Here is a 23,127-nt window from a genome sequence, read left to right as displayed (position 1 = left end):
TGAGAGGAAACGGGGGAGGTGGCGGGGCTGGAGATCCCCCCACACTAGCCTGGAGGCCCCAGGAGCCAGCCGCCTCGCCGGGACCGTTTCTAAGCAGCCTGTAAACAAGCAGACCAGATGCGAACATCCCCGGAAGGCAGCCTCTCAGTATTAAATTAGGGGGCAGCCGGGATCTAGCTATGCAATTACACTGTGGGAGAATGAAATCACAAACCATTCCAAGCTTTGAAAAATCATATTTGAGGCCTACCATCCACTGCTCGATGTCGCCCCATTTTGTATCCAGCCCATAGTATTTCTGTAGACAGAAGGGAAAGAAGATGAGGCAAGAAGTGACACACGGTCTGCGTAAGACACTGTTCCAACATGCATTTCCCAAGCTGCTGCCCAAGCCCCAGGGTCAAGGGAACATGCCGAGGCAAAGCGAGGAAGAACAGGCCGGGCTCTGCGGGAGGCTGCAGACCCCCCCACGCCACCTGTGAGCCCAGGAAGACGACCCTCCCCACCCAGGCAAGACAGGCCAGGACAAAGCATTGCTGGGGCGAGGGGGAGGCCTCTGCAGAGACCAGGAATTTAAACAGCCCGGCAGTATGTCAAGCCTCACTGTCAAGCTGGTTGTGCCTTCAGAGAAAATGTACTGCAGCAATAAAACACCGTGTGTGCGTGTGTGTGCGCACGTGTGCGCGTGCGTGTGTGCATGTGCGCACATGTGCATGTGTATGCGTGTGTGCACGCATGTGCGCGCACATGTGTGTGTGTGTGTGTGTGTGTGTGCATATGCGTGTGTGTGCGCGCACATGCGCTCAGTGGCTCAGTCGTGTCCGACTCCTTTCGACCCCTGTTTAAGAGAAGTCAAACCGGAGAGCCATTTCTGTGTTGCTACAACAGGGATGAGAAAACCAAAGGAAAGGGGCAGAAACGATGTCCTGACCCCTAGATTTCTGATACACTTGCTCCAGCCATCTGATATCTATGCTAAATTTAGGCCCTTGAGAATTTCTGGGCTGTGGACGTCTTTATAATATGCCGCTGGTGGCAAGATGGCCATGCAGCCTGCTGCAGAAGAGGTCTTGGTACAGGGGGAAAAAGAAAAAAGTTTGGCTTTTTCTTTACCCATTATCTCCAGGCTTTCACCCTGCCTGTCTAAACTGCAACTGCCCAAGTTAGAATTACAAAAGCAGACGCATGATGGCTACTGTTGTCACCAAAATACAGCAATTCCTAATTTAGGTGGGAACCCCGGTGGAGTCTTAAATAAAGGGGCTTTGCTCTTCTCCTCACTTTTCCCTCCATTTCCAATAAGAAAACCAAGAAACCACCATCTAAACCTCCGTATCATATAACACAGATATGATTTTCCTTTTGCACACGAAAAATTTAAAATCAGAGGGAGAAAACTGCATGTGAGAAGCGCACGACAACACTCGAAATTGTTTTACAATGACCCAAACAGGCTGCTGTTGTTGTATTTGGTTTAGTTTCTGTTTATTTTGAAAGTCGGCCAGATTTAAAACATACGGCTTTTCAATGGTCTCGCCCCTTTCTCTTAGAAATGGTGGTAAGTAGAAAATTTGAAGAAGAAAATTAGGAGAGAACTTACCAGTGCTTTAAAAATTCAACCAATATAGAACCTGAGCAGCTAAAGCACATGAGCCAAACACTTTTCTGTAAGTTCCTTACCTTAGACTATAAATTGAGAAAGGAAATAAAAGTAAATACTTCCCACAGTCATGTTTGAACATCAGTGTAAGTTAAACACAACAGCTTAAAGCTATTTTGCGTTCACTTCATGCTAGCCCCACTTTCACTGTCAAACTCCAGGTATAAAAAGATTCATGCCATCAACCTTCCTTTATCTCATGCTTTGATTACAAAGATAGAAAATATGGCTTTTAAAAAGGAGTGGCCTATAGAAACAGACAAAAAGTAAATTCCAAAAGAAGTCTGTGTTATCTGTTTTTCTGTCTTTTTCTTTTTGGCCAATTCTACACCTATATCAAATACTGCATTCTACCTGTTGCTCTTTTTAGGATAAAAATAAGAACCAGTATTTGAAACCTTTCATTGAGTTCACAGGTGGCCTTATAAATAGCTGCAGTAACTCTAGCTACGTTTCCAAGCCATCCGTGGGGAGAGGACACCCCTGGAAAAGCACGGTTAGGGAGTCATCCTGGTGTTAGTAGCAGGGGCGGGACAGCAAACTCTAGAAAGTGCACAACACTGCACACGCAGGCTGTGTGCGGAGATGGTGAGCCATGCAGAGGGGAGCGAAAGCCAGACGGGTGCACAAGAGCTTGACTTTCAGAAACAGCTTTGATTCAACACAAGAGAAACTGTGATGCAGACAGCTGCCGGGCGGGCACCGAACCTTCCTGCCTCCTTCTCCTGCGTCCCGGGTCTCAGCGACGAGGAAAGACTTCCCTTCCCGCGGACACACCTTGCTTATAATAATGGACATCCGCTTTCCCGTGGAGGGCTCCCTGAGGTCCCTTTAGTTGTACTGGGTGTGTGTGCTGTGCTAAGTCGCTCAGCGGTGTCCTACGCCGTGTGACCCCGTGGACTGTAGCCCGCCAGGCTCCTCTGCCCACGGGACTCTCCAGGCAAGAGTACTGGAGCGGGTTGCCGTGCCCTCCTCCAGGGGATCTACCCGACCCAGGGATCCAACCCAGGTCTCTTGCATCTCCTGCACTGGCGGGTGGGTTCTTTACCACTAAGGGCCACCTGGGAAGCCTGTACTGTGTGTACACACGACCACTCTGACCAGATTCTAATGGCGTATCCCTGGAAATGAGGAGGAGATATTCTTGATCCAGCATCAGATAGGAATGAGTCAAGGGGACGCGACCAGAGAGGAGTCCCTGTCTAGGTTTTAGCTGACTCTGTCCTATTCCGTGGGTTACCATGACAGTTCCCAGCCTTGCCTTTCGCCTGTGAAATTCTGACCTGGATTCTCTATGTGTGGTTTGGAACTCTAGCCTCAGTATACACTTCCAAGTGGACTCTGCAAAAACTAACAAAGTTCAAATAGATCCTGGCACCTTCTTAACTGGTCTCTTGACACTTTGGGGGATAATACTTATGCAGAGTGAGGGGGGCCAGGGTTGGGGGAGGCAATTTGGAACTGCAGCTGGTAAAGGAATCCAGAAACAATTTTATTTTTTTCAAAATTAACACTGCATTCAATATTCTTATAAAGTGCTGGGTGGCTCCCAGAGGGCTAGTGAAGGCTGAGGAGACGTGTGCAGAAGGAAATGGAGATGTTACTCATTTTGTTTGTCTGGTGTACACTTCTTTGAACTCTAAATCCTGGTATACGGGCATTTTCATTGAAGAATACCAAATGGAAATTTGGGGAATTGCTATTTGAGGCAATTCAGGCTCTCCAGAGAAGGTTATGATTCTAAAGAAGTCAGAAGTGGTTCCGGGTTAGGGTCTAACCAGAGAGCAGCACCCGGGGCCGGAGCCTCTGGAACTTTAAATGCACTGATGTACGGTGTTAAAAGGGCTTGCGTTTTCTAACCCATGAGATTAGGTCACCTTGTTTTGATTTTCTTGGTTGCTCTCAAAGACAAATATAACTCTTCTTTATCTATAAGCTAAATGTGTTTGTAAACAAGAAACTATTCCAATTCATTTATGGGAAAGACTTCCTGTCAACACTTTTCTATAAATCCTCAGGGAACCGTTCACGCCTTCCTTCATTACTGTTGGATCAGGAGTCAGTGACTTGGTTGTTTTTATTTTCTGTATCGGGACAGCTCAGTGCATTTATTTCTAAACCTCAGCTGCCTTTACAAAATACCCTTAGGAAACAGAGATGCGTGTTAGCACTCTGAATATTAGGGATGGAAGGCAGGTTGTTTTAAACTACTGGGTTTTATTGTTATATCATCATTTTCTTTTTTTTACTCAGTTTTAAATCAGTATGTAATAATCTCAATGTATGATAATATGTACTGAAATTTTCAACACTTACTACTAATAATAAAATTACATGCAAGGATAGTCTTTCTTTTCAAATGTCTGATTCTAAATGGTTTCCCAAACTCTGAAGTGTGATTTTATTTTGTCTTAGAGTTAATTTTTTTCTTAAAGAAACAATTTTCCAATTTCTTGAGAAAAATGGAGATAGAAAAAGCATTCAGTACACAGAAATGTGTGCTGATGGCTGCTTTTCGTGAGGGGCTAATGTGAATACCTAAGCATTCGTGCTCAAACTAATTCACTAATATGACAGTAAAAGAAGCAGTAAGCACTTTAATGAGTTCTCAATCAAAGGCATTATTTCTGAAAGGTGACCAGGTCCTTGGCAAGGGGAAAAGAGTACATGCAAATCAGAAAATAAATAAGGAAGAGCCTACCTTTTGAACCTGATAGATCTTCAGAGAAGGGCAAAAGAAATCAGGAAAGAAATACAAAATCCAATTACAGAAGTAGAAAAATCAGAAAAAAAGCTTCTATAAGGACCTAGAAATATGAATCAAAGCCATATTGAAACAAAGCAAAAACTGGTAAAATGAGAATGAAAAAAATGCTCTTGTATTCTCACTGAAATAATCAGTAGTTTCATAACAGATCTTACATTCTATTTTAGATATGCTGATGAAATATAGGCACATCCACACAAGTCTATGATAATCCTGTTATTAGTCTAATGCAAAATTTTGTGTTAACTAATACCATTAATGGGAAAAAGAACTTCATCCCCAATATAAAATTTCTTTTCCCATGATCAAAATTTAGCAAAAAAGTACAGAAATTTAACTGGAAAGTCAGCTGGTCAAATTCACAAAGAGTTAAGAAAATTTCTTTCATGTTCTGATTCATGCAGATACAAATCAGGAAAACTTCAGCCAAACAGATTGGATCATGAGGATATAACTGAAACAAATTTTTTTTTTGAAACAAATTTTGAAAAGCTTATTATCATACCGGGACATACTAGTTTGCTCTAGAGACTTCTCCTAATTTTGCAGTAATCCCTAGGTAAGACTGAGATGCCTATTCCATCACTCATTCATTCATTTATTCATTCATCCAACAAAACTTTTGCTGAGGCATGGTCCAAGGCACTGCTACAGCTATAAGACTTCAGACTCCATGCTTCGAGTTCTACACAGGTGAGCAGAGATCAATATATCCAACACCCGTACTACATTAAACATTATGTCTCCAATAGAAATGTTGATCAGGTCAGTAACAAGAGACACACCCTGATCATCAGATCGCCTGGTCATCATGCCACAATTTTTTTCCCCATTCATTAAAGGCTCTCAGACAGAGTTAAAAATTTCCTAAAGAACATCTGCATATTCTCCCTAATAAATCCATTAAGAAGGAGCTCATAGTCCTCTGAGACAGCCCCAAAGCACAGTCATGCAGTCGGTTCTCAGCATCCGCAGGGGTGAAGAGAACCTCCGAACTTAGTTGCAAGGCTGGGGCTGCCTGCACCACCTGGATGGATCGGCAGCCTGCTCCCAGCCCCCATGTCCTCCGGGTCTGCTGGGTCTTGATGACAGATCCACACTCCTCCGGCACCAGCGCTGGTGGGGGGGAGGGGGGTGGGGACACTCGGCTCAGCTCTCCCCTGTGTGCCTCCTCCATGCCGGCCTTGGAGGCGCCCAGGCACCAGCGTGGCTTCAGCCGCCACCCACCTCCGACACCCTCCAGTGGTGTCGTCAGCTTCCTGCTCTCAGGAGCCTGCAGGGACCTCACTGCTCTCCAGGCGTTCACAGGCTCTGTCTGCCTGCTGCCAAGCCCACCTCCGTGTCACGGAAGGCCTTGGCCCTGCTCAGAAGCAGCGGTGGGGTGGCTGGCCACCAGAAGGAAAGAGGGGTCATGTTTCTCAACTTTTATACCGAAATACCAATGCGACAGGTTAAACATGGGTCTTCCAAAGCATATTCATTTCCACTTCATCAACAACTTAAAATGCCAGTGCACCGGGCTATCAGATTGTGTAACACAGATTGTGGGGCTGGATCTAATTATAGCCAGGTCCAGAGGCCTGATATGCGAAGGGGAGACCCAGGGGTATGCCTGCACGCTGTCCTCCCTCCTGAAAGCACAGCCCCAAACCTGAAAGCCGTCTGCCTCCTCTCTCCAGATGCGCACATTTGTGGGCACACGCACGGGCACACCTGTGCACACCCCCCCAGCCCTGGACTTGGGTCACGTTAAGAATCAGCCAGACCAACAACTGCTGTCCGTGTCTCTCTAACATTCGGGTGGACACCACGGCCTGTTCTGTGTTCCTAAGATTTGCCCCGAATCAGCACCAAGGGAAAAAAACTGGTTTCTCAAGGTGCGCTTCCGCTTGTGAACCACTGAGGATTATGTGGGTGTTTGCACTCCCACGCCACGTGAGCGCCAGCGTGCGCCCTACCGGTGTTAATCCCGAGATCAACACACTAGCGAGGCCCTTTGTTTTTACCGGTGATGACACGCCTGCTTTGGAGGCAGAGGGTGAAGATTACAGGCTCTGCAGCTTTTTCGGTTCTAGCTTTGAATCTTGGCTCGGCCACCTTCTCAGCTTCTGTCTAATTAACTGTCTAATTAAGGCCTGCTTTCCTCACCTGTCAATAAAACCCGGAGAGACCGTGTTCCAGACGGTGAGGGCACCCAGGCCCAGCACCACCACATGCCGGGGAGCTCCGGGAGGTCCCTGACGACCCCCTGCGCCACTCCAGTCCGCTTTGACTATTAATACACATCCATGTGTTTTATCTTAAACCTTCCAATCCCTTAGTTGAGGAAGCAGACAGAAACGGTCCATGGCAATGCTCTGCTGCCCCAAGGACGCTGGATCTATGCGAGCGAAGCTGTCCTTGGTGTGAGTGAGCGCTCGTGGGCTCACAGGTCGATACAAAGCTCGGGCCGAGCCAGGGTCCCCCGTCCGCCCTCCAGCCTCCGCCATCCGGCTCTCTGCCCACAAAGGCTTCTTGCCCGTCCTGCCTTTCTCCACCGGCAGCTTCTCTGCTCAGTGTCTACACTCGCTGTGCTGACCAGAGGTAGTTTCTCTGCTTCCTCCCTGACACAAACAGGGCCCCCCACTCAGGGTGTCTTTCTGCACCCAGGTAATTCGCAGTGTGGGGCGGGGTCGCCAGGCACGTGGTCTGACCCCGCGTTCAGCAGAGAAGGCGCCCTCGCAGTTCCCCTGCCTGTCCCCGAGCTCAGGGCAGGGAGAAGGGTCCCCAGAGGAGCCCCACACAGGGCTCGTTGAAAAAGGTGACCTTTACCGAAGGTACCTTCAGGCAGCGAAGGACGCTTTCCTCTGGGTCCTCACACTCAGACCCACACGCCCTGGAAACCTGTTCCCACACCTGAAAGTGTCCCTGAGGGGCTGAATGCTAAGAATTCCCCGGCCAGCACACTGCTTTCGTAAAAGATGTTCTCTGGAACATGAATCACAACAAAACAGTTTCACCCTGTGACCACGTACATGTCTCTACTGTAAGAATACAGAGTTTCAGTACAAACTGCTACATAAAGAATGGATAAACAAGGTCCTACTATATACCATAGGGAACGATAATCAGATCCTGTGATAAATCACTATGGGAAAAAAAGACGAAAAAGAATATAAAGGTAAAACCGAATCACTTTGCCATACAGCAAAAATTAATACAATGTTATAAATCAACTATACTTCAATAAAATTAAAAAAATTTTTTTTGAAATTCTAATGGCATCTATTAACCAACGGCACTTGTGTGTCTGACCAAGGGAGGCAAACTGTGGCATTTTTTAATCAGATTTCCCAGGTTTTAATCAAATTCTCTCTGCGAAGCCTGAGGTCCTTAGCAGTCACCAGACACCCGAGGGCAGGCCACGCCACACAGGAGCTGGGCCAGGATGTTCAAGTCCTCGGGGCTCCTCTGTCCCGGGAGCGCGGTGGGCTGGGGGCAGGGCTGTGCCTGGTGGGGGTGCGGTGGGGGGAGACGCCACAAGGTCACTCCTGCTGACATGCAAAGTCCATTTAACGATACCGAGATCAAACGGCTCGGACTTAGTTTTCTATCTTTGGGGAGCAGCTGCAGTTTTGCAGTTCGACGTACTGGAACTGCAGGGCAGGAGTTCAGCAAGAGATCATTCTGCAGAATTAACGTGGAACAGAGGGGGACTTCCCTTGACTCAAAGGAGAAAGGGGTGCTTTGCTTTTAAAGGAGGCACTTCAAATAGTTTCTTACTTAGCTTAATTCCTCTTAACCTTTATTTTCTAAAACAAGAACTTCTGCCAAAGAACTTTGTGAATAACACACTGCTCATATGATCCAGTAGGGGCTGGCCAAAAAGTTCGTTTCGGAGCGCCTGGGAAAACTGGGATGAACTTTCTGACCAGCCTAATATATATTTAATTCAATTCTGCCCATAATTAAGGATAGAATATGTTATAATTTGGAGGATAGATATGTACACACATACTATGTAATTCACTTTCACCTTGATTTTGTATAAATTTTCCCTTTGTGCTCTTGGTGAGAGTAACTTTCTCTTATTTTGTGAGACAAATGGTAAAATGATTACTAACACCACCATGGAAACCAAAGCGAGTCCCCCTGACAGGTTCAAGGTCATCTGTCCTGAGCCCAGTGGCTCAGGGTGGAGGGGACAGCCACAGGCCACCAAAAATACTGACCACCAGCGGAGGAGGGTGCGGTGTGGACACTCAGTCAAAGGTGGAGAAGCAACCCACTGTGGAAAACTTCTTACAGCCCTTCTAAGGCCTTGATATAAAAAGGCGGGGGTCTAGAGGAGAAGCAGGGGAAGCAGACAAATGAACAAGACACCGCTGCTGCTGGAGGCTGGGGAACGCAACCCCCGCCCCAGAAACTGATGAGGCCGCTGCACTGACCCCTGGACGTCCCTGCCCGTGGGCTTCCCAAGCACAGGGGAGGGGCTGCCGGAGGCCCGCACTCGGGGTTTGCAAGTAGTTACTGTGTGAACAGCAATATTCTACATAGACATCAACACCGGGCAGTCTGAACAATCAGTCTGTCACTTAAAATCTCTGACTCGGAACTGCCTGGGGGTCCAGCGGTTGGACTCAGCACTCTCACTGGCGGAGCCTGGGTTCACCCTTGGTTGGGGAACTGAGGCCCCATAAACTGTGCAGGGCGGCCGATAAATAATAATAAACAAAATTAAATCTAAAATAAATAAATAAAATCCCTAACCTAGAAACCGGGGTGGCCTCCAACGAGTATGCTTTATGTCAGAGTCTAGTGCCGGCTCTTGGTGTCAGGGTGATTCCTAAAGCCCAGGTGACATGTCTCAGACAGAAGGTGACGAAGGCCCAGGAAACAGTGAGGTCTCTGCCTTTTCTCCACCTCCCAGTCCAAACACTTCTCCCTGAAGCCTCTCCTGAAAATGCCTCTTTGAATGTCCTTTAACAATTACTCTGGGTCAGGTCCAGTCCCCAGAGTTTGTTTACAAAAGAATATGAGTCAGGCTCCCACCCTCACCCTTAACCGACCTCAGGGCAGGGGAGGGGCTGCAGGTGACCCAGTCTTAAGCAGTTTCAGCTCAAATGCAGAGTTCAAATAACTAACTTGAGAATTCGGGAGGCTCTATTTCCAAATTTAAAACAGTAAATGTGATTCTAGGTGGGAGAGGCACTGGGAAAACATCATACCCAAGCTTCTCCGAGTAAATAAATAAAAAAAAAAGCCCCCCAAATTGAAATACTAAATTAATTTCTAGAGGCAAATTAATTTCTAGAGGCAAAGTATCATAAAAGCTAGAACTTACTTACAATCACATTTGTATTTCCAGCAAGGAGGGAGGACGTGGTGATCTACTTTCAAATATTTGTTTAGTCTTTGTTTGCATGTAAACGCAGGACAAGTGATGCCCAAGAAAGGTGGCTGCTGCCCTACTGTGGGATCACTTCCCAACACCACTGCTGGCCTGGGGGGTGGCCTTTCTCTCAGGGACATCACGCCTTCCTTGATGGCTTTCAGCTTTCCACCACTGGGACCCAGGTGTGACTCTCCTAACTAACCCCCGGGGCTTGAGTTTCTAGGAACCTCCAACCCGTTCTCAGCCACTTGGAAGAGGTTTCCTCCTCAAGTTCAGACCTGGCCACGCCCCTCCCCTGAGTTCACACGGAAGGGGCTGAGAGTGAGCGACTCACCCCCACGGGGAATGTGACCTTGGGAGCCTGGCAGAAACTGCGGTTTCACAAGAGGCTGGAAGTGCAGGGTTTTATATGAAGCCTGATGAGTTTTAAAACACTGGTTCAACTTAGAAAATTTGGCTACGTGAACCAGAGACCAGACTCTGTATGAAAATCAGCCATGAGAAGGCATCTGGCCCCCTCTCCAACACAAAGTTCAAATCTTCCCAACAGAGAGAGCCCTCCAGGGGCCCTGGAGTGGCTGCTCCCCAGACCCCCAGAAGCTGAGGCCCACAGGAGACAGTGGAGCCCTTGGAGAGGGACTCCTCCACCCACCGCGTGAGCCTCAAGGTCAGGGGAAAGCCCACCCCTCAAACTGGGAATGAGCGAGTCCCCATGCCGCCCACGTGGCTTCTGGCTCCGGCTCAAGGTGGTGAAAGAGAGGCAAACAGCATTAATGGGTGTGTAAACACAATGCTATCCACTTCCCAGGAGGGCCATTTATCCCCCTGGCTTTTTCATCCGGTGTTTATTCTGTTCGCCGTATACTTAACAGGGCTTCAGGTCTTACGAAACCTATTACAGAGTGTAAAAACCGCAAGGGAAGTATGTTTAAACGGGACTGTTGGGATAGCCTCAAAAAATAATAATCCGTTCTTTCACGTTTTAATTCAGAGAGTGGGAACTGTGGCTCCACAGTTGGAAGCAGCATTTCTTGGCTCCTTTCGGCCGGGAGGCTGGTCCGGGGCGATCCACACGGGCAGTGCACTGTGCGGATCCGACAGGTCAAGTGTCCAGGATGCCGCGCCTGGCCTGACCCTAACCAGAGTCACAGGAGGGGTAGGTTCCTGGAAGGGACCCTCCCGGGGGCCTGCCGGGCGGCCTGGCCTTACCTCCTTCTGCTGCCGCTCTAGCTCCTTCATCCTGATCTCTCGGGCCTCCGCGCGAGCTGCACGCTTCGCCGCCAACCTGGCCTCCGCCTGCAACAGACCCGGAGATTGTGTTAGGACATGGACCAGTGGCTCCTTTCCAGGCTACGGTCAACCACGATGCTCTGGTTTGGAGGTCACCAAACACATAGTAACACAGACTCGTACGTGTTAGAAAGGGCCCAGGAATCACAGTATTTTGAGCAGTCAGGATTGCTCCCTCTGCTAAAGGCCAAGTGGGCTTCACGCGGGCTCATCACAGCAGGCTTATTGTGGCGGTCACGTTACCACACCCAGTTAACAAGTAAGAGACCCAGGGCACAAAGAGATCAACGCACCCAAGGTCACACAGCCCATTAAGTGGAAGGACTGGGCGGTCTGCATTCCTCTGGAGGGACGACAGATTAACGCAGGAACAGAAGTATCAGAGCTGGACAAGACCCTGGGGTCACTGGTTCAAGCACTCCCTTCACAGAGCAGGGAGCAGAGATCTGGAGAGGCTGCCAGACCCATCCAAGGTCACAGCGCCAGGATTCTGCCCCGGTTTCCCAGAACTCCAGTCCGGTCACCCCTCACTGTTCCCTGCTGCCCCCAGGCTCAGTACCCCCAGGCTCAGCACCGGAGCCTGGACAAGCCTCACCTTCTCTCAAAGCATCTCAGACCAGAGCTGAGTGGCTCCAGCTGTTTAGAAAAAAGGTTACAATAAAACAAAATATACCTCCATTTAACTACTTGTCAACTTGCAGCTGATTTGCCCTATTCTATTTAAAACCTTTCCAAAATGCTTGACCAAGACTAACCAGTTCCGTGGGACCTGGCACTTGAACCCTGTTTCCCGTTCTACAAATCTTGAGCTTATTCATTGCTGCAGGTGAAAAGCCCGCCCAGTGAGCGAAATGGTGCAAAGGTGCCAGGATCCAGGCTTCCTGCTGTTAAAACAAATCCATTTTCCTTTCCACTTAAATTTTTATGGGAATTCACTTGTAATGCTTCCAACAGTTCTGACCCAGCTTTCACTGCTCCTTAGATCATCCTAAAATGAGGCCACTGAGACGGCCGGCATGCTTCTGGTGTGGTCACTGCGGCTGGCTAGCTGTGAGGTGGCCTGAGTCCTATTGTCCAGTTTCTTCCTGAGGGCGGGGCACCCTGCACCCCAGGCTCCCATCAGGATGGTGGGTCCTGACGTCAAGGATGCCCCTCACTTCCACCCTGTAATTATACTGCATGTGTGTGTGTGTTAGGCGCTCAGTCGTGTCCGACTCTCTGCGATCCCATGGACTGCAGCCTGCCAGGCTCCTCTGTCCATGGGATTCTCCAGGCAAGAATACTGGAGTGGACTGCCATTTCCTTCTCCAGATTATATTGCATAGCACTACAAATTCGTTTTCTTTCTAAATTCTAATCTAAGTTGAAAACTGACTTTAGTTGCCCTGCCACAGATTGGCTGGCTAATGTCTACAAGGAATTTATTCTATAACCTGCTTTGTTCATGTGGTTTCTTGATCAACCAACCCAAGCCTGAGTCCTTCAAATCAATGGTGTCAAAAATCACAGCTGCAACAGAACTTTGATACTTCATTGCCATTTTCAGTTTTCTAAACCATGTTACACTGCATGATGAGGCAACTTGGAGGGCCGGAGTGTCCTGCGGTGGGGGGAAGGATGGGGGGGAGGTCCAACAGACTGACACGTGGCCACACAGAGTCCCGACACCCCACGGACGCGCCAGCAAGAGATCTGCACCCACGCTGAGTGCAGCGGCCTCCGCAGCCCTGCCTGGGGATCCGTGGGCTCCAGATCTGTTGGCTCAGGATCTACGCCAGTGGAGAACCAGGCAGTCAGAGCCCATCAGCTTGGGAGGAGGGCGGTTGGGAAAAGAGAAGGGAGGGCAAGGAGGAAGAGAAGGGGGATGAGGAGTGAGGATGTAAGAAAGAGGCCAGGGGCTGGAGAAGGACGGGCTGCTGGCGGGGGGCAGCGAGAGAGGTGAGTGGCGGGCAGGACCCCAGGTGGTCCCCAAGATGCCTGTCACCGGTGTACACGCTCCACACACTTCTCGCCCCCGAGTGTAGGCAGAGTGCGTCCGACGGGTGTCACTCTGGGACTGGGCTCCATCACACTGCAGAGACAAATGCCCTGGTGAGCAAGGTCCCCTCATCTGCTGACTTGAGTTCTGGGTGGGCCTGACCTCACCAGCGGAGGCCTGGAAAAGTGGGTCTAGAGGTCAGTCTCTTGCCCGTGAGGGGCCACGCGGCAAGGAGTGTGGGGGCCTCTGAGAGCTGAGAGCAGCCCCAGCGGACGGAAACACTGCACCCCGGTCCCACACCAGCAGGAGGAGAATACCACCAACGCCCATGGGAGCTGGGGCTCAGGACCCTGCGCTCCAGAAAGGACACAGATCGGCCAACACCCTGACTGCAGCCTGTCTGAGACCCCAAGCAGAGGACCCGGGAGGCTGCGGCCAGACTCCTGACCCTCGGAATCTGTGAGCTGATAACCATTGCTGTTCCAGGCTGCCATGTCTGTGGGCATTTGTGACGCAGCAGCGGAGAACTGACCCGAGGGGGTGAGGCCTGGATGGCTCCTGCTGACACAGGGTGGGAGCCTCTGCGATCCGAGGGAGCCGAGCTTGGTCACCCACCTCCTCCCCAGCCTGTCTGTCCTGCCCCGCTCGGGACAGAAGCAATTGATCCTCAAAGGGACCTGTCTGAGCAGGTAGCTCCTGCCTCCTGGGGTGACCTCCCCACCAGACTGGCAGGTCTCCCAAATCAAGGCCCATCATCAGGCCCAGGTACTCTGGTGGGTCACCCTTCCCCCAGGAAAGGGCCCGCCCCCTCTCTGGTCCTTACGTCCATCCAGCCTGTCTGTCCTGCCCATGATCTGAGGGACCTGGGCCTGTGTTGCTAAAGGGACCACGTGGATGAACCAAGTCCCAGGACAAACTCCCTGCGAGGACACAAGCTAGTCAGCCTTGCGGACAGATCAACACGGCCACGCTTCACCTTAGATCAGAAGGCGGGAGGGAGGGAGAGGGTTCAGCACAGTTTCAAATGCTTGCGGTCACCACCGTACAAAGCCCCTTCATCTCATGGATTCTGACGTGACTCATATATGGAGAACAGGCTCTCATGATACAGGAAGTGGTAACAACCATGCCTGCCTTTGGGACTCTGGCTAGAAGCTGACGGATACACAAGCCAACGTTTCAAGTGGCGCAGAACCTACGCACAGCCAACTTCACCAGCACAAAACTGGTACCAGCAGAACAACCCCAACACAGCCCGAGTTGCCTGAAAGAAAACCACACAGATCTCTGATAACCCAGTGCATCCTAAAACACTGATGTTGCCAAGAACACAAAACAGACAGAGCATCCCAAACACCCACCATTCAGGACAGCAGCAGAGGAAATCCTCACTAAGATCAAGCTGTCCAGTGAACCAAAAAGTACCAACTAGCGATGGTCCACCCTGGTGACCTGCAGGCATGAGGTCACTCACCCAGCGTTTCCAGGGGGGCCCAGCCCTGCCCTCTAGCTGGCAACCATCGGGTAGCAGTTCCAGGGGTCGGTGTGCCCCCAGCCAGAGCCTCCATGGTGCAGGACAAATCCACTGCAGACTGACACTTTGTAAAATATCATTTCACACAGCTGGGGTCACAGCCACGGCGGACTGTTCAAGTTTCCTAATGCACTTTTACTTTCTGCCCCGCGCCTGTAGGGGACTGCCTGCAGGATGGTCGCCACCAGCAGCCCAGGCCACATAGCACTGCTGAGCCGGCCAGGGAAGGGCTTTCACAGTGCAGGCTGCGGGCCGTCTCAGGGGTGGACACAAAGCAATCGGGGGGCTGTGGACAAGGGACGAGCGCTACAGTGCGTGAGAAAAAAAACGTGCTGGGCTGCTCCGGAGGAGAACACAACCCACCCGGGGATCAGCAGCCCTGAGCCCAGCCTGAGGAGCAAAGAGGAGAAAGCTGGGGCGCGGGGGCGGGTGGCGAGGCGCCAGGACGGGGCCGGGTGGGGGGGGTCCCCAGGGATCGGGCGTCCCCCGCAGCTTCAGCCCTGGTGTCTGGAACCTTATCTCCAGGAAGGAATGCAGAAGCACTGACGGGCTTGAAGGAGGAGGAACACAGTGGGGTCCGACTTCTGCTTTAGAAACAGCGCTCTGGATGAGAGTGGGGAGCGGGGGGCGGGGGGGGGTCTTCGGTCAGGGAGCCTGCGGGCATGAACCACGTGCCAAGGATGACGCTGAGCAGAGAGGGGAGAGGATTCCGGAAGGAGGTCAGCAGCCTGAGGCCCCAAGGAGGCCCCGAGGCCCCGGGAACCAGAGAGCTGGGGACAAGAGCCCAGACCCCAGACCCACGCAGCACACCCACCCAAACTCACACAGTCTGCGGATGCCCCCGGCCTTGAAGACGGCTTATTTCTCCACCTTGACCCCCTGCCTACCAAGTTTCCAACCTCACAGGAGATGATGACCAAGGCTGAAGGGGAAGGATGGAGAGGGGCTGACAGACCCACGGAATTCAGAGTACAGGCTCTCTGGAACAAAGCACTTGTACACACCGCAATGATGCAAATGGACAACCAAGGAGGACCCACTGTGCCTGCCATACAAGGAGCTCTGCTCAGTCGTGAGGCAGCCTGGATGGGAGGGGAGTTTGGGGGGGATGGACACGTGTGCACGTGTGGCTGCGTCCCTGGGCTGTCCCCCTGGGACTATCACAACACTCTTCATCGGCTGTGTGAAGTGAAGTCGCTCAGTCGTGTCAGACTCTTTGAGGTCCCATGGACCGTAGCCTACCGGGCTCCTCCATCCATGGGATTTTCCAGGCAAGAGTACTGGCATGGGTTGCCATTTCCTTCTCCAGGGGATCTTCCTGACTCAGGGATCGAACCCAGATCTCCCACATTTCGGGCAAACGCTTTACCGTCTGAGCACTAGGGAAGCCATCAGCTATATTCCAATACAAAATGAAAATTTAAACACACATAGAAAAGCAATCAAACAAAACCCCTAAAAAGCGAATCTGCAGAGGCTTCCTCTCCCACCACCATCCCCGGCTGTCAGTGGTCGTCCTTACATACCCACTGGAGGTTAAAGTCTCCCACTGGTCACTGAGCCCCAGGCCAGCTGGCTGTGATCCCAGGGCACCCCAGGGCTGCGGTGCCCCCCCCCCCCCAGAGCTTGGCCATCGGGCCCCACCAGTCCTGCGGCTCGTCCCTCAGTCCACTGTCCCTGGAAGGGGCTCCGGACCCCAGACCCTCCTTCTTTGACCAAGAGCATCTCTGTCCAGGTACATTCAGGGCCTCAGGCAGGCTGACAGCTGCGGGGGCTGGTGGTGCGATGGAGGGTAGGGTCTCGCTCCCCAGCAGCAGCAGGGGTGGCCCCCTGCCCCTCGGGGCTTGTTAAAGATGGCAGAATGCCCAGCCCCACCCAAGACCGCTGAGTCAGAGCCTCGGGCGTGGCCCGTCTGGGCTGCAACATGCCCCGGGGGTGCTGGCTGCTCCTCCAGGGTGATGACCTCTGCTTTCTGTTATGCCATCTCTGCTTGGGTATGTTTGACATTTTTCATAACAAAGAGCAAACATTTTTGAAGGAGGGAAGGAAAGGGTGGGGGAAGGGAGCAGAGGCTGAGAGGGAGAGAGGGAAGGAAGGAAGGAAGGAAGGAAGGAAGAAAGTGAAGGAGTCTTGAAACCAAAACCAAGCTCCCTGCAGCGAGAAGGCGGCCTTGGTTCTGCCACTAAACACCCCCGCAGTGTTGCCCCCCACCCCCGACCTGGGCCCCTTTCCCTGTCCCGCTGCGCCTCCAGGACCAGGGAGGAGGGGAAGGAGGAGCTGACCCAGTCAGGCTTCCTCTGATGAGATCCAGGCTCCCTGGCTTTCTCAGGACAGTCCAGGGCTGGTGGGGAACGAGAGCCAGAGGCCCAGCCCCTCCCAGGAGACACGGCTCCCCCATTCCCGGGTCCCACCTGACCTGGAACTCCACAAACGGAGCCTTACGGATGCTGGGCTTTAAAGCAAGCCAGCCTTTGACAATGGAGATGGTTGGGAAGAGAAAGTTTCTTTTATCGCCCAAGTAGCCTTATAATAATTCTCAAAAGTTGAACCCCTGATTCCAAAGTTCCACTTGCAACATTTTATTTTATTGGAGACAAACAAGACAACACTCTGCCACTGAGGCAAACAGTATGGTCTGAGAGATGCTAAAAATACACAAAGCGGCACAAGTCTCGAGTTCGGGGGACTTCTGAACAAAGGGTTAATTAAAAACAGCCGGGCCCACCCAGCCAGAGCCTGGGATGCCAGCCCTACAGCCCCACCCATGGTCCGGAATGGAGGCACGGAGACCTCCGACCAGCCGCCCCGGCCACAAGGGCACATGGGCTGGCTGGAGAGACAGACAGCCAAAGTGTTGCTGATGAGGACAGAGTAGAGGGACAAAGCAGGTGATTAAACCATTAATTTCACTAAGGGACTGTAAGCAGAAAAACTATGGGAGACCCTTGTAAGTTAATGATCACTCAGGAAAGCAGGCTTGCTTAACCACAAAACCAAGCAGGCTTGCTTAGCAACAAAATCACACAGCAGAAGCATGAGACATGTGCCCAAACAATAAAACAATGGTGGCAGGAGACCCACATCCTGCCTGGTGAGTTCAGTAAGCTGAAGATCCCTAGGCTATGCTCAGACTTCACAGGTGGTAAAGAGCACGCCTGCCAATGCAGGAGATGTAAGAGATGTGGGTTCAACCCCTGGGTCGGGAAGATCCCCTGGAGAAGGGACATGCTACCCACTCCAGAATTCTTGGGCTTCCCTGGTGGCTCAGATGGTAAAGAATCTGCCTGCAAGGCGGGAGACCTGGGTTTGATCCCTGGTTGGGAAGGTTCCCATGAAGGAGGGCATGGCAACCCACTCCAGTAATTTTGCCTGGAGAATCCCACGGACTGAGGAGCCTGGAGGGCTACAGTCCATAGGGTCCCACAGTCGGACACGACTGAAGTGACTTAGCATACAGGCACGCAGGACATGCTCTCTGCACACATAAAAAAAGAATAATTTGTGAACCTAGTTTGACCATGTAGGGACAAGAAAACTCCGCTGCTCAACCTGGAGGAGGAGCTGATGATGGAGGCACGACATCTACTCAAAAAAGACAAAGATGGTCTCCCTCTTCCCAGTTTTCATTTGATTATAAAACTGTAGCCCAGTCGATTTTCATTAAGTTGTGCGGTATGGCCTTGCCTGCCCACTTCTAAGCTTCACAAGCATCCTATTCTAATAAATCATTTCTTTTTTTTTTAATTGAAGGTTAATAACTTTACAGTATTGCATTGGTTTCTACCAAATAATAAATTATTTCTTATCTATAACTTTTTCTCTCACTGAATTCTTTCTGCGCTGAAACAGAAAGGGCTACAGTACCCGAGCTCTTTGGAGCCCCTGAAATGACACCCAGTGATTTCAATGCTTCTCTGTCTCGACGGAGGCACAGACCCAGACTGGGCTAGAGACAGGCTGGCGGGCTATGTGAAGATGTCACCAGCAAAAGCAGGAGTTACTTGGGTGATGGGTCTCTGTGCCAAGGGCGCGATGGGCTCTGGTTCTAGATTGGACCACAGAGCAGAAGTGGGTTCTACCAGGATGAGACACAGAAGTCAGTGACCAACAGTCAGATGCACCCCTCTCCTATCAGGGACCCCGACAGGCCTCCTGCTCTGAGCACCAGGAATCCCAGCTGTAATCAAAGTGCTCCAGGGACATCAGCTGCTCCTCTCTTCAGGGAGCTCAGGGACCGCCCAGCCTGGCCTGGGGCCCGAGCAGAACTAAAGCAGAAGTGTTCACCAAGGCAGGAGGAGAGAGCCCTGGGTGAGGCGTGCCCGGCCCTCGTAGCCCAGCCCAGCACAGTTTCCTTCCTCCCCGCCCTCCCGTCTGCGGTGGGGGTTTCGTAAGCAGGAAGGGGAGACCCTGCCCGAGGGTGGAGCGACCACACACCACCCCAGTACCCTGCACCCGAATTCCAGGGGCATCTGGGGGGCTCTAAGAGCTCTAATACTCTTTGTAGCCTTTTGTGGCTCCTACCAATTTAACCCCAAGTCTTCAAAAACCAGAAATGTGATAAATGCCGGTGGAACCCAAGTCCTGCCTGCTTGGAGAGGACAGAGGTGCTTGGAGGCAGACTCAATAGTTTTCGGAAAAGCCTCACAAGAAGTCCAGAGTCCTGATTCTGCACACTTTCTTCTGAGCTCCAAAGCTTTGCTGGGATTCAAGCAAAGTGTGGAATTCTATATCCCCATTCCCTTATCCCATATCACAGAAAAGCTCTTCCTCTGCTCTTAGACTCTCCTGGGGCTCCAGAATTCTACATGGAAAGGGGCAGGGATTTATGAGCTGTAACTCTGGGGTGACTCTTGGGAAATGAGCTTGGCGGCTTTGGTCATCTCCTCCCCCTCCGCGGAGAAGCCCCGGGGCCTGGAAAGGGGTGCCGCTGCTGGAAGCAGTTCCTACCCCACCCCGCAGAGCCCAGGAGACTTACTGCTCCGGGCTGACATGCAGATCAGTGACTCCAAAGCTCTCTGATGGGAGAGTTTTCCTCCAGCCACGGGACAGGTTACCACTGTATTTACCACCTCTTGGGAAAAGTTAAAGGACTAAAGTGCACGCACGTCAATGTAAGAGGGATACCAAGCGGTTGAAGCCTGAAGCGGGACAAAGAACCGGTTTTGTTTAGGAACAAGCAGGGGCCCTCCCTCGGTCGACATGAGAAAGGAACGGAGCTCCTGTCGGGCAGGTTCTCAGACTCACGGGAGCACACACAGGGCCCCGGGCTGAAGGGACTTCCAACGCTGCGCTCTGCAGAACCACCGTGAGGCTCTGACACAGAAGCCCTTCCCTGACTTGCCTTAAAAAAAAAAAATCCTTTTTTTTCTCGAAGTAGAATTGATTTACAGTGTTGTGTTAGTTTCCGGGGTACAGCAGAATGATTCAGCTATTTTTCATACTTTATGCTATTATAGTAATAGGTTACTACGAGATATTGAATACAGGTCCCCGTGCGGTACCGTAGAGCCTTGTTGTGTGTCTGTCTTACATACAGTACTTTGGATCTGTTAATCCCTAACTCCTAATTTGTCCTGCCTCCCTGCTTTTCCCTCTGGGTAGCCAGAAGTTCGTCTTGAGGTCTGAGAGTCTGTTTCTGTTTTGTGTACAAATTCTTTTGTATTTTTTCAGATTCCACACATAAGTGGATATGTCTAGGAGTGGGATTGCTGGATCACATGGTAACTCTATTTTTAGTTTTTAAAGGCACCTCCACATTGCTTTCCATAGTGGCTGCACCAATTTACATTCCTACCCACAGGGTAGGAGGGTTTCCTTTTCTTCACACCCTATTCAGCATTTATTATTCGTAGACTTTTTAATGATGGCCATTCTGACGAGCGGGAGGTGATACCCCACTGGGCTTTTAATTTGCATTTCTCTAATAGTCAGTCATGTTGAGCATCTTTCCATCTGCCTGTTGCCATCTGTATGTCTCCTTTGGAGAACGTCTATTTAAGTCTTCTGCCTATGCTTTGATTGGGTTGTTTGTTTCATTGAGATTGAGCTGTATGTAGGAGCTGTTTGCACATTTTGGATATTAACTATTTGTTGGTCATACCCTTTGCAAATATTTTCTTCCAGTCTTTTCCTTTTGTTTATGGTTATGTTTGCTATAGAAAAGTTTTGAATTAGGTCCTATTTTATTTTTGCTTTTATTTCTTTTGCTTTGGGAGACTGATCTAAGAAAATATTGCTATAATTTATGTCAGAGAATGTTTTGCCTCTTCTAGGAGTTTTATGGTGTCATGTCTTATATTTAGGTCTTTAAACTATTTTGAGTTTATTTTTTATATGGTGTGAGGGAGTGTTCTAGTTTCACTGATTTACATGCAGCTGTCCAGTATTCACAACACCACTTGTTGAAGAGACTGTTTTGCCATTTTCCATTCTTGCCTCCTTTGCTGAAGTTTGACCATAGGTATGTGGACTTATTTCTGGGCGCTCTGTTCTGTTGATCTGTGTTGTTGTTCAGTTGCTAAGACAGGCCCGACTCCGTGCAACTCCATGGACTGCAGCACCCCAGGCTTCCCTGTCTTCACTGTCTCCCGGAGCTTGCTCAAACTCATGTCCATCGAGTCGGTGATGCTATCTAACCATCTCATCTTCTGCTGCCCCCTTCTCCATTTGCTTTCAATCCGTCCCAGCATCAGGGTCTTTTCCAATGGATCAGCTCTTCGCATCAGGTGGCCAAAGTATTGGAGCTTCAGCTTCAGCACCAGTCCTTCCAATGAATATCCAGCACTGATCTCCTTTAGGATGGTCTGGTTTGATCTCCTTCCAGTCCAAGGGACTCTCAAGAGTCTTCTCCAGCACCACAATTGGAAAGCATCAATTTTTCGGCACTCAGCCTTCTTTATGGTTCAACTCTCACATCCATACACGACTACTGGAAAAACCATCGCTTTGACTATATGGGCCTTTGTTGGCAAGAGCTGGGATATCTTTTCATTTCTTTGAATTATCTTCAATTTGCTTCAGTTCAGTTCAGTCAGTTCAGCTGCTCAGCTGTGTCTGACACTTTGTGACCCCATGGATTTCCTCAATTTCCTTAATCAACACTTAATAATTTTCAGCATACAGCTCTTTTACCACCATGGTTAAGTTTAGTCCTAGGGTTTTTTTTTGATGTGATTTTAAACAGGATTTTTTTAAACGTTATTTTCCTGATATTTTCTTATTAAAGAAATGCAACAGGTTCAGGTTTCTAAATATTAATCTTGTATCCTGCTATCTTGCTGAATTCATTTATTAGTTCTAACAGATTTTATGTGGAGACTTCGGGGTATCTATATACCTCTCTATATAGGGTATCATCCTATGTACAGACAGTAGCAGTTTTACCTCTTCTCTTCCAGTTTAGACACCTTGTATTTCTCATTTACCTATTTTTATTTTGGCTGTGCTGGGTCTTCACTGGGGCCTGTGTATTCTCTGTAGCTTTCTAGTTTTGGCGCACAGGCTCCAGAGTGCACGGGCTCTCTAGTTGTGGGGCATGGGCTTAGCTGTTGATATGTGGGATCTTCGTTCCCCGATCAGGGATCAAGTCTATGTCCTGTGCATTGGAAGGTAGATTCTTAACCATTGGACCACCAGGTAAGTTCTGTATTTCTTTTTCTTGTCTGATTGCTATGGCTAGGACTTCCAATATTATGTTGAATAGAAGTAGTGAGAGCAGGCAACTGTGTCTTACTCCTGAATTTAGCAGGAAGGCTTTCAGCTTTTTACCATTGAGTATTACGTTGATGGGCTTCCCTGGTGGCTCAGAGGTTAAAGCGTCTGCTTCCAAGGCGGGAGACCCGGGTTCAATCCCTGGGTTGGGAAGATCCCCTGGAGAAGGAAATGGTAACCCACTCCAGTATTCCTCCCTGGAGAATCCCATGGACGGAGGAGCCTGGTAGGCTACAGTCCACGGGGTTGCGAAGAGTCGGACATGACTGAGCGACTTCACTTTTCTTTTCTTTCTATTACGTTGAATGTGGGTTTATCATAAATGGCTTTTATCACATTGAGATATGTTCCCTCTATAACCATTCTGGTGAGAGGTTGGATTTTGTCCAATGCTTTTTCTACATCTACTGAAGTGATCATGTGGTTTCTATCTCTCCTTTTGTTGATGTGATATATCACACTGATCAATTTGCTGATGTTGAGCCATCCTTGTGACGCTGAAATGATTCCAACTTGATTGTGTGTATGATCCTTTCTATGTATTGTTGTATTTGGTTTGCTAATATTCTGTTGATGATTTTTGCATCTACATTCATGAGCGATATTGGTCTGTAGCTTTCACTTTTTTGTAGTGTCTGTTTGGTTTTGGCATCAGGGTGTTGTTGGCTTCACAGAATGAATGAATCTGGGAGTGTACCCTCTTCTTCAGTTTTTGGAATAGTTTAAGAAGGATACATATAAGTTATTCCTTGAGTGTTTGGTAGAATTCCCAAGTGAAGTTGTCTAGTCCCAGACTTCTGTTTGCAGGGAGGTT

At 49.9% G+C, this 23,127-nt stretch overlaps 1 protein-coding gene across 37 annotated transcripts in view; it reads right to left on the bottom strand.

The window, feature by feature from the left end:
* Window positions 1-23,127, bottom strand: part of LRRFIP1 (LRR binding FLII interacting protein 1) — a 160,985-nt gene that overhangs the window by 61,733 nt on the left and 76,125 nt on the right. For 26 of the 37 annotated variants that reach the window (XR_010660797.1, XM_065917138.1, XM_065917148.1 and 23 more), the window contains exons 2-4: window positions 11,011-11,097; window positions 4,362-4,379; window positions 251-298 (exon numbers count right to left, since the gene is read on the bottom strand). Coding sequence is in view for 36 of the 37 variants with exons in the window: in XM_065917138.1 (XP_065773210.1) it covers window positions 251-298; window positions 4,362-4,379; window positions 11,011-11,097 (153 nt within the window). In the remaining variant the exon portion in view is untranslated. The remainder of the gene's footprint in view (window positions 1-250; window positions 299-4,361; window positions 4,380-11,010; window positions 11,098-23,127) is intronic. The other 11 variants (XM_065917053.1, XM_065917069.1, XM_065917125.1 and 8 more) reach the window with 1 other exon arrangement.

The sequence above is a fragment of the Muntiacus reevesi genome, chromosome 1 (assembly GCF_963930625.1).
Source record: "Muntiacus reevesi chromosome 1, mMunRee1.1, whole genome shotgun sequence".
Taxonomy (NCBI): domain Eukaryota; kingdom Metazoa; phylum Chordata; class Mammalia; order Artiodactyla; family Cervidae; genus Muntiacus; species Muntiacus reevesi.
This window is presented reverse-complemented; position numbering and strand designations above follow the sequence as displayed.